Source organism: Schistocerca serialis, chromosome 7 (assembly GCF_023864345.2).
Source record: "Schistocerca serialis cubense isolate TAMUIC-IGC-003099 chromosome 7, iqSchSeri2.2, whole genome shotgun sequence".
Taxonomy (NCBI): Eukaryota; Metazoa; Arthropoda; class Insecta; order Orthoptera; family Acrididae; genus Schistocerca; species Schistocerca serialis.
In genome coordinates, this window is record NC_064644.1 from 327,940,794 (window position 1) to 327,953,148 (window position 12,355).

General features: G+C 45.9%; 1 protein-coding gene across 1 annotated transcript; it reads right to left on the bottom strand.

The window, feature by feature from the left end:
- Positions 1-10,281: 10,281 nt before the first annotated feature.
- LOC126413049 (uncharacterized) lies at positions 10,282-11,838 on the bottom strand (the record flags this gene model as incomplete). Its single annotated transcript, XM_050082946.1, has 1 exon — positions 10,282-11,838. A coding segment is annotated over one exon (867 nt), but the record flags the coding sequence as incomplete, so codon positions are not given.
- Positions 11,839-12,355: the final 517 nt, after the last annotated feature.

The window sequence follows — 12,355 nt, forward strand, 5'->3', positions numbered from 1 at the left end:
ATTTAGCTGGCAGTATTGACGCTCGCTGTATTGCAGTAGTTCGCGTAATGAAGATTTTTCTGAGGTAAGTGCTTAATGAAATGTATAGGTTATTGTTAGGATTTCTTTTTAGTCAGCGTCATTCTTTTGAATTAATTATTTGAAGTAAAGTTATCCTTTTTTTGAGCAGTAAGATTGCGTTGCGCTAGAATATTGTGGTCAGTGTTGACATGATATAAATAAGTAAAGGGAAAGTAGGCTCAGTACATTCAGGTTTACTCAGCTGTTTCAGAATTAAATAACATAGAAGCTTCAACTCCCCATTTCATTCAGCAACAGAAGCAGAAAAGAATTTTAATAAAGAAGTTTCACAGTGTCAAATTTGTGCTGAATCTCTATTGCCCGCGGTGCCAGCGTTTTCAGCTTGGCCAAAGTTTCAATCGCCTTGGCAATGGGTGCATATTGACGTTGGTGGTTCCTATTGGAACACTCTTTGGCTTGTGGACTCTTTTAACAAATATTCGTTTGCAATGCCCATGAACTCGACTACGTCGCAGAGTATCATTGAAGCTTTCTCATCTTTTTATTACTTGGAAGGTTTGCTTGAAGTGTAGGTTACAGATAACGGACCACTGTTTATGGCTCACAGCTTTGAACAGTTTTGTACAGCGAATGGTAACACTCACCTTATCAGTGGTCCGTTTCATTCTCATTCGTGCGGAGAAGCTGAAATTTATGTGCATACGTTCAAGCAACAGATGAATAAACTACGCGCCTGCCGCACACGGGAGCAAGCGATTCTGCTCTCCCTCGCAAGATACTGCTCAAAATACGCTCTGTCGTTTCTACATGGCCGGCGGCACCAAACGCTGCTCCAGTTGCTACACCCACGGCAGCACATGACGCCTCCCATCTCCACAAGTATTTCTATTTCTTCGGAGGTTTTGGTCGCACAAGGTGCTGAGAGAGAGAGGAATGATTCTTCGAAACTTGGGAGCTTCCATGCTGGGTTACTGCGACGCCATCAGAACCAGATTAGTGCTTGTCTATTGCGAGATTCTTCTGTAGTTTTCTGTTCCCAGATTTGCATCCCACCAGGGTCTTGCGGCCGGCGGAGCCGATGGAGCTGGGGCCCATCGCCTTCGACGCCGCAGCAGCTTAACCTCCCGGCGCCCCCCGTGGACGAGCAGTCGTCGTCGTCGTCGGCAGCATTGCCACCCTTTCCGTTTTTCATCGGATTTGTCCAGGAAGAGGGCGGGAGCCTTTCCGGGTGTCTTCCGACCAATGTTCCCTTTGGACCGCAGGACGGATGTTCGGGCGGGGTCGGAGGCGCAGCGTCATTCCCAGTACATCTACATCTACATACATATTCCGCAATCCATCATACGGTGCGTGGCGGAGGGTACCTCGTGCCACAACTAGCATCTTCTCTCCCTGTTCCACTCCCAAACAGAACGAGGGAAAAATGACCGCCTATATGCGTCTGTACGAGCCCTAATCTCTCTTATCTTATCTTTGTTGTCTTTCCGCGAAAAGTAAGTTGGCAGCAGCAAAATTGTACGGCAGTCAGCCTCAAATGCTGGTTCTCTAAATTTCCTAAATTTCCACGAAAAGAACGCCTCCTTTCGTTTAGAGACTCCCACAAGAGTTCCTGAAGCATTTCCGTAACACTCGCGTGATGATCAAACCTACCAGTAACAAATCTAGCAGCCTGCCTCTGAATTGCTTCTACGTCCTCCCTCAATCCGACCTCATAGGGATCCCAAACGCTCGAGCAGTACTCAAGACTAGGTCGTATTACTGTTTTATAAGCGGTCTCCTTTACAGATGAACCACATCTTCCCAAAATTCTACCAATGAACCGAAGACGACTATCTGCCTTCCCCACGATTACCATTATAAGCTTGTCCCACTTCATATCGCTCTGCAATGTTACGCCCAAATATTTAATCGACGTGACTGTGTCAAGCGCTACACTACTAATGTAGTATTCAAACATTACAGGATTCTTTCTCCTATTCATCTGCATTAATTTACATTTATCTATATTTAGAGTTAGCTGCCATTCTTTACGCCAATCACAAATCCTGTCCAAGTCATCTTGTATCCTCCTACAGTCACCCAACGATGACACCTTCCCGTACACCACAGCATCATCAGCAAACACCCGCACATTCCTATCCACCCTATCCAAAAGATCATTTATGTAGATAGAAAACAACAGCGGACCTACCACACTTCCCTGGGGCACTCCAGATGATACCCTCACCTCCGATGAACACTCACCATCAAGGACAACGTACTGGGTTCTATTACTTAAGAAGTCTTCGAGCCACTCACATACTTGGGAACTAATCCCATATGCTCGTACCTTAGTTTGCAGTGAGGCACCGAGTCAAACGCTTTCCGGAAGTCAAGGAATATGGCAGCCGGCTCCTCACCTCACGCCACCGACTTTCCTGCCTTCGCCCCCCCCCCCCCCTGGCCACCTGTTGTCGTAAGAGGGCTTCATAGGTGACACCTGTGTTGCGTTGTGGGGGTGGGGGTGGGGGTGGAGGGAGGAATGTGCAAACCTAAAGCGTCGACGTCACTCTGACCAGCGCAGCACCGCGAAACGGCATCAAGAAGGCACTGCGCGCGCCAAGGGAAATAACGGGCAGCACCACGCCTCCATGACAGTTCAGCGCCCCTGTAAACGCTGATTTATCCAGCCTCCCATAACTCGTCAGCCCACTTCGGTCAAAAACTTCGAAAGAGTCAGTACTGAATAAGAAGACGTTATCAGCCTGCGTTCTACGAGTAGTAATAGAGTATCTTTATGTCGGAGGCGCAGGAAGAATAGGCATGAAGTTAAGTATTGTTTCAGCCTTTAACAGAAATAATTTTCTATTAATTAGCAAGCGTTTGGTACGGGTCATTTTGAATTCCTGCCACAGTCCATCGCAACGTCTCTCCTACGTTGTTTGTGTCGGTGTTAGTTCCCACAGTAGCCGACAGAACAGAATAAATGTGAGAATGCATCTAAAATGAAGACCAGCATAGCGGTATGTGAGATTATTTCTGCTGACTCGTCAGACTCGTAAGTTCTATCCTTCGTATAAAGCAAACAGCAGATGCCTAGATTAAATCGTAATAAATACAGATTTAAAATTTTCTCCTATTGGCCGGCACCTGGTGGCCGAGCGGTTCTAGGAGCTACAGTCTGGAACCGTGCTACCGCTACGGTCGCAGGTTCGAATCCTGCCTAGGGCATGGATGTGTGTTATGTCCTTAGGTTAGTTAGGTTTAAGTAGTTCTAAGTTCTAGGGGATTGATGACCTCAGTAGTTAAGTCCCATTGTGCTCAGAGCCATTTGAACCATTTTCCCTTGTTGTATTATCAATGTTTTCTTTCAATATTAAAGTGTAGACAATTTTATTTCTAATGCAAGTAAATTACTTTCTCTCCACAATGTGCTTCAGAACAGGAGATTGTAACCAAAGCACGAATATCTGAATGAAAATTGTGTCAATTTTCGGTGTTGCAAAAGATGTATACAAGTACAGCAACCTAAAAGGAGTGATATTTGTTCACATCAGGGATGGAATTGATAATTTCAAACGTTTGCTCCTCTGGTGTGCATGTTCGATTTGGGTCCTGCTCATATCTCTGTATCGCAAGCTTGTATTCTTCGCAATACGATATATGAGCGTCTTGTATTATCTTTATATAATAGGAGCAAGGGTTGCAAGAGTGATAACAAGCGTTAATTGTGAAACTTTCGTTTACTCCTGAGATATTACTGCTGGCTACCGTCTCCTACTTAGGAAGACTTCTGCTTTCCTCATAGCTCTATGATTGTACTCTGTTCAAAATTTCTTTGGGTTTATAATTTGGAAGACGTGTGTGTGATAAAAATATGGAAGACTACACCCATAAGCAGTGACACTCGAGCCCTGATACTTTCAAGCTATGCAAATGTGCAGTTGTCATGCAGTTTGAAAACGGTATCTGACTCGTGAAACAGAATAGAAATTGTCACACGCATGCGCACACGCGCACTTTCACAAATTTAGCGTAGCGGAAAGGAATGGGCTTGCCTAGTCAATACTTGCACACTGTACTGCGAGTGCCGACTCATGAAGTCAGTGATTCCACTGAATACGTGTGAACTCCCTAGCGTCCAGCTGTGCCATGGCGATGCTCCTCAATTTCGTCATCATCCATTCAGTATGCAAAAATATTTAAATTATCAGGGTGGACGTTTAAATACTGACTAACACTCTTACTTAATAATGTATAAGTAGGCACATTACACCGCACTATGCTTGACAAGTAGCAGTCAGCGAGACAACCACCATCGATGTACCTTTATGAGCACCTGGAAGAACAACATGCGAGGAAGAGTCGGTTATTATACCCTTTTTATGAGATCAAAATTGGGTGACTGACTCCTGATACACCTTAAGTGGTTGTGTATCGCAAAGCGATGCCACAGATTCCACCAAGCGAATACACACAGAACCTGACTTACGCGAGTATACTCCGTTTCGCTTCGACAAGTCTGTGACCAAATATCCTACCCCACGGAAGTCATTAAATTTTTTCAGAAGATTGGTTCACAGTGGTTATACTCAGTACCAACACAGACAGTAGTCATTGCCACCTGCTATGGGGAAGTACATTTGAGCAGAGCCCAGTGCATAGAGCTGCATGGTAAGGGGTTGCTAATGAATGGGACGCAGTGCAACATTTTGGGTCTCACTTTTTAATTACCTAGCCCCATTACCGGAACCACAACTCTAAAAGCAGCTGTTCGTTAATTTTCCTACGGAACATGCCTTTATAAATCTTGTCCTACTTTCATAAACACCACGCTGAACCTAGCTCTTCTGGCGAACCTTTACCAGATGATAGCAGTGCAAAATGGTCGCGTAATGGTGCAACACCTACTCGACCATTTAAGGAAACATTGGACTGAATGAAGCCACAGACTTATAATCAAATGGCAACTGTCACGCTTTCGCATGAATCAGCTGGACAATGATTGGAATTCACGATATCCAGTTTTATGGGTCTATACGATAAGCTCGTTGATTCGAAAAAAGCGTATGGGGCCTGAAGATGGCAAAATGAATTGCTGAAACTGGATGCTTTCGAAATAAAATAAAATATCTTTCAGTGTACGGCTGTTGGTAAAGTTTATTGAATTGAAAAGTACGTACCAGCTGATGTCCCCTGGCCATAATGGACCAACAGAGCTTACATGTAAATATAGTCATCTCATCAATTTGTTCCGTATAATAACAATCTATTCTTGGCTTTTCCTATATATTATTTGTTTTGTAATATTTTACAGGTAATTGTTCTCAGATTTTTTCTGATGAAGACACCCTTAGTCGGTGTCGAAACCAAGTCAAGTGAAGTCTTGTTGCAACCACTTGATTGTATTATGCAAATCATACGGCCTTACCGTTAGTTTAAAGTAATTCCGCGCTGCCATCCTAAAAGCAGAATCCTAAGCTACTATTAGAAACACATCTTCGGTCAATATGTTCTTACGTTATATGTAATAGAAGCCACCATCCTTAGATGGGGCTGGCGTAATGTGACCCCCCCCCCCACTTTAATACTGCAAGATTCCCGTGCAAGAATCGGCTGACCAAGTCGCCTGACAGAAGAGTTGTTGAAAAGAGGTCGTTAAGTTTTACAAGGGTTGGATGCCGGCTAGGAGACAGGGTTGCGAAGACAAAAGGCCTTGAGAAAGAAAATCAAACCCAGGAAACGATCCGATTCTTCCTCACGCTAACCACACTCCTGCGAACCTCCTCTTGCGGACACCGATAATGACCTGGACGCAAACGACGTGGAAACAGGAGAATCGAGCGATTCAACCTGCATCTTTTGTGATGAGAAGTTCTCTCAAGACGTAGCAAAACGTCAGTTCAATATTGGATGTGCTAAATGTGGGCAGATTGCGCAAGGGCTGAAAGAGCCATTACGTTTGCGATTTTATGTTCAGTTAAGCTGCTACAATGCAGAAGTTGCTACGGTGAGATATTGTACTGCTCTTTATCGTCTCATTTAGTTCCAATGAAACATTTTAAAAGGTTTTTGTGCCCTTTTTGGGAAGGCCCATACCTGAACCCCAGTTTTAGCGATATAACGAGCTTGAAGTGATAAGAAAAATACGGTTACCATATTTAAACCATTTCCTCTATTTTAAATTGTAAAACAAAATTTTGCTAAACATCATATTCACATGTTATATGGAAATAAATTTTAATTAAATTTATGTGTTATTTATGGCTCCTGAGGCCGTTCCTCGCAGCCTCGTGTCTAAGCTTCTCGGACTTTTATTCGTTGTACATACTCCTCCATTTGACTTTTCCATTCTGCGCATGGTGTGCTTATTTTCGTCTTGTTTGGAGGTTACCAACGGAATACTGTTTCCGGCCATCACGATCTACTCTCATCAAATGCCCACACCATTTTAAATGCCATTTTTCCGTGTTTTCGGATGTACATGGGAGTTTTTATTTGCTTCCTGATTTATTTTTTCATATTATAATTTTTTTAATGATTTTGGCTTTTCTCTTGCCTTGAAATTCTACAACTTACCCTAAAAAAATCCATTTGCTCGATTTCAAGTCTTTTTATGTCTTGTTTTGTCATTTCCTCGGATTCGGCATTAAAGAAACAAATGCTTCTTTGCCTTTTTCTTAATTTTAACTGATCAGTGGGTGGAGTTTAGCTTACTGATTGCTCGTTTTGCTTGTGTTGTCCTCGGCCTTATTGCTTGATCTCAGATCATAACTTCCAAGATATTTCTGGCGTACCTCAACAATACACTGTCGAAAAAAAAATTAGCGCACCTGGAAAGACGACGTCTGTTTCCTTCAGATGACGGCTTATGCCACCTGTGGGATAGTAGATGGACTGATGATGGTTTCAACATCGTCCGCCTACAGATAGCGTAGTGGCGTAGCTACAAAAACATCTGTGTCTGCCCTTTAATAGGAAATGCTCAGGAGGCAGAAGGCTCAGCGTGGTGCAAACGCATCAAGCAAGTAGGCAACCAACCACGGAGATGCACTCATGCTTCCTACAGCCAACTGAGGGTGTTTGAAAGGGGTTAAATTGTGGCCTTCCGAGTGGCAGTATGATCCTTTCGGAGAATTAACAAACAAGTTGGACCTGGTCACGTGAACATTTTCACACCCTTAAACGAGGTTCTGGACGTCCACACAGCACAGACGACAGCCAGGATCGCCGTATCGTAACCAGGCGTTAGCTCGTGAGCCCGTTATTAGCAGTGATACTACGGGCGCACACATCTCCATCCCATCTTCCACTCACGCCGCAGCATCGAATTGCACGGTTGGAGCGTTGCTGCCAGAGGATCACTTTCAAGATGGGACGGCACCTCGATTAACGAAAAAAAAAATCATATGGGTTTGATGGGTTTGTATCTAGAAGTGGGTGCCAAGGGAGGTACCCACTGGGAAGTTGAGATAAAAGATGTTGACAGTGCAGCTTTCAGTGAATGAACGCACACGTGAGAACAGACCACACAAGTGCCAATGTTTTTTTCTGTACCAGTGTTTTAGCTCCACACTCAAGAGGTCAGTAATGTTGGTACACTCACGATCGGTACTAGGGCGCATCCACTTCGCTGCCTGATGGAAAAAAAAATAAAGGTGCCGACTGACCTTGGTGTGGATGTGCGTCGTATAGCGCAGCGCTCTGAGAGGTGACCGTCCGATATACCGACTAGGAACAGGCCAACATGATCCTTGCATACGGACAGTCAAATGGAAATGGGTGGGTGGCATCACTGTACTGGGAAAAGTATGTCTCGCCAAGAGCAAACAGCTACAAATTGTTTGCAACAGTACATCGTCGTTTGTGTGAGACATGATCATTTACAGCAATGGGTAATGAAGAAAGGCAGATGCGCCTGGTACGTATATAAGCCTCGGAAATACAGATGTCGCACACTGTAGAATATGACACGCTATCACCACAGTTTTTTGCAGGTGGTTCGCAGCATGGAGTGGGCCAGACGACCGTGTGGAACGTTCTCCAGGACAACTACCACTATCTGTTTCACGTACAATGCGTGCAGTCGTTATTACCTACGGACTTGCTTCCGTGACGAGCGTTTTGTCACTGGTTCGCTGCACACACCCCCACGGTGCTGGGAATCCCATCATCCATCTCATTCACAGATGAGACTGCCTTTTAGAGGAGCGGTATCGCAACTCTTACAACACTCGCCTAAGGGCTAAGGAGATCCCCATCCTATGACAGCAGCGACAAGCACCGCCGGTTCGAAGGGCTAAATGAAGGTGCTCCTGTTCACTTGCGCACTGCCCTACGGTGGCATTTCGACAACATCTACCCTGGCCGAAGGATCTACCGATGTGATCCAGTCGCATGGCCCGTCTGGTCATCGCACCTCAACCCTTTAGATTTCCACCTGTGGGGCCACCTGAAAGACGTCGTTAAATGTATTCGCAGTCACGAATATGGACAATGGAATGACGACAGTGAAAATTTGTGCCTAACAGGGTCTCGGTCCCGGAAATCCTTCTTAAGGTGAGCGGTCAGCTTAGTCTTACGCTATCGCAGTACGTCTCACTCCCAGACTCAAACTTCTATATGTCTTCAACCATGTGTCTCCTCATACATCCACTATGTATACCTCTGTACGGCGAGACGCTTTACTTGAAAGTCACTTGCCCGGTTTCGGTGCATAAATACGATATTACAGAGCTTGTGCTGTTAACAAGAACAATGCAATGTTCCTTCGGTCATGCGTGCAAGAACAGGCACTACGGCGACTACAGCCGTTGTGTAATACGTGAAATTCATCCGCAGTTGCCGATACGAACAACCGTCAGCTGCAGTCACCGCAGTTCTTGTTGCTTCGGACATGTATGCATGTCTGTAGGAACTTTGCTTCATACTTCTGAACAACAGAGGCACAGCAGTATCATTTGAAAGAAGTCGGGTCTGCGGAACCCATCGGGACATGCAAACGCTTGACCAAAGCGTTCATGCTGCCTGTGACTTTATAAACTTGTGGGGTAGCGCGTTTGAACATATGCTTTAGTAGCTGCTCCGGTCTATTCGCTGATATGTCGAGGCCTGTGGGGCCGCTTCTAACACTTGTCTAACGATGATGTTCACTTAGCATGTCCTACAGCATTGAGCTGTACAGGAACGGTAAATTAACAAATACTCAGTACTATTGACACCATGCATTCCCGGTCAAGTGCCGATATGACATTTTTTGCTTCTTGTACTGTCAGGGATCGTTTCCTGCAGTTTACCTCCATATAGTAAAATCACCCTGTATTTGTAAACTAACACTAAATAACGGAACCCATTGAAGAGAACATCTTTTCAAGCAGTGCGAAGGTTTGTAGTGATATTTGTTTCACACCACCTGGAAATGCTTTGCTTTTGGATCCTTATTTTTCTAGAACGAGGCAAAACCACAAGGGTTAGAACAGGTGGTAGGGTCAGTGCGAAACAGTTGCACTTTATTTTTGGCTAAAAGCTATCTGATAGCCCTGTGAATGGGAGTATAAGAGCTAGTCCTTCGATCCCCGGAATGTGGACCGTTTTTTCTGTAGTGCCCACACAAAAATTTAAGACTTGAACTTATTAATATTGATTAACTGTGATATAATGTGGAACAAATTAATAGTGGGCTGTCCCTTTACGTCAAAAATCTAAAAATCATTCCTTTCATTTGTTGTTCTTATCCTCCTTAATTTTTTCAACCGTGTTTACGCTGTCCTTCACTGGATCGAATGTTGCTTGGTTTCTAGCTCATCCACATAACGATTCACTTTGCTGACTTTCCTTACAGGAAGTAAGACTATGTGCCACCACGTAATTTTGTCAAGTCTGCAGCTGTGAAAGAGCCTAATATGTGAAAAAATAGTTACGAAAATCAACATTTCAACCAGGTTCTTCCTCACAGATGGCAGCTGGTCACCTGATTCAGTATGGCCTTTAGTAGAGGCACCTAACAGAAGAACCTGTCATTACCTTTCCACTTTCTGGAGCGAGCGATTTCTCATCAGTTTTAGGTCTGGCATGGTATTCTCATGTCCTGAGTAAATAGCTTATATTACACATTATATTTCTCACTTCGCAGCATTAATTCATACTTAGTACATACTGAAGATATAGTAAGTAAAGCTGTGAATAGTAGGAGGGAAAGACAAAATAATACGATTTTATTTTGAAGTTATAACTTTTATTTTGTAACATTTATAAACTAACAATTACACTCTTCATCACAGATTATGAGCAACTACTGACTGCTCAGTAGTAAGGGAAAAAGGGAAATTTATGTAACTAGTGTGACGTATTTCACAAGCAACAGGATTATATTATGTAACAGGGAACGACCGAGATGCATGATGCAACGAACGTCAGTCAGTATATGAGTATAAATGAAGCGAGTTCGTCGAATAAGTTGATACATTGTCAGCTACTGTAGCTTTTCGTAATTATTCATACTGCATGAAGAAAGTGTGAGAGACATCGCTACATCAGGCTAGGAATATGACTTTTTAGATAATACCGTTTATGTAACGTCCGATTTACTGTACTACGACATATTCAGCGAAAAAATTTGTGGGCTTTATCGTCATATTAGGAAGAGAAAAAGAGAATTATTTTTGTCTGACTGGAAAATGTGACAGTCAGCTAAACGGTATTGGGAAAGACAGATCTAGTTGGATATTATCACAGATTAGTTGCGAGTCTACTGAGATGTAGAGAATACATCAGGCCGAATTTTTGCGGTACCGCGTAAGGAAAGACTAGGACACAGTACACAGGTAGGACGTGTCAGAGGGGCAGACCTTGTACACGAGACGATCAGCGCGCGTAATCGCACAAGTCGTAGTCGATAGGCCACCGTACGGCGGCATCACAGACGTGAAGGCTTCAAAAAGAACCTTCGGTGCTGCGCTGCAGGACGCGTTCCTATCGGTGATGACCTCCGCCGCCTCCGCCTCCGTGGCCACCGCCGCCGTGACCGCCACCACCACCTCCGTGGCCTCCGCCGCCGCCTCCGTGACCGCCTCCGTGACCTCCTCCTCCACCGCCGCCGCCGCCGCCGTCTCCGGAGCTGTAGCCCCAGTGCTTGCCCTCGTCGTGTCCTCCCTTCTTGCCGTAGTCGTCCTTGTGCTCGTGGTGCTCCTCGTGGCCGCCGGCGGACTTGTGGCCCTTGTGGTCGTCGTGGTGGCCGCCCTTTTCGTGGTGGCCCTTCTTGCCGTGGTGCGCCTCGTGGTGCTCGCCGTGGTGGTGGCCGCCCTTCTTGTGGCCGCCGCCCTTGGCCTCGTGGTGGGCGTGGAACTCGCCGCCCTTCTCGTGCTCGCCACCCTCGTGGTGCTCGTCGTAGAACTCGTGCTTCTTCTCGTACTCGTCCTTCTTGTGCACCGAATGTCCTCCCTTGGTGCTGTGGCCCTTGGAGTGCTTGCCACCCTCGCCGTACTTGGCTCCCTTCTCGCCCTTCTCGCCGTGGTGGTGCTCGCCGTAGTGTCCGCCGTCCTCGTGGTGGCTCTTCTTCTTGCCGCCGTGGTCGGCGTAGTGACCCTTGTGGCCTTCCTTGTCGTGCTCGCCCTTGGCACCCTTCTCGTACGAGTGGTGGCCCTTGTAGCCCTTGTCGCCCTTGTGGCCGGCGCTCTCGTGGTGGTCGGAGTGGTGCTTCTTGCCCCCGCCCTTTTCCCAGTGGCCGCCGTGGTCTCCACCACCTCCACCTCCGTGGCCTCCACCGCCGCCTCCGTGACCGCCGCCTCCACCTCCGTGGCCTCCACCGCCGCCTCCGTGACCGCCTCCGTGGCCACCACCGTGACCTCCTCCCCCACCGCCGCCGCCACCGTGGTGCGAAGCGGAGGGCGCGAGGTCCTCAGCCACCTTGGACTCCGCGACCGCCGCCACCTCTTCGGCCGTTTGCTCAACCATGGCTGCCGGCCTCCGCATCACCTTGCGCCGCGGGGCGCTCTCAGCGGGCACCATCTTCGTCTCGTACGTCTCGAATGAGTAGCTGTCAACAGAAACCAAAACCACATCTCATTATTACCAAATGTATTAGAATTCACAAATTTTCGAAAAACATCGTGATCCATCGCCAAGAGCTGCTGATGAGAATTCCTTTATTTTAAAACCATCACCAGGTATGACAATTTACAGAGGCTTACAAGGCTATATAACCATGGATCCTGCATCATAGATTTTTTTATTACTTGACTCTATTAATTTTATATCGCCTTCTAAGCTGCTGTAAATATTTTACGGTACCTAATGATGGTCTGTGTACCAGAAATGGTTGTACAATAAAGGAATTTTCATCAGCCACTGTTGTCAG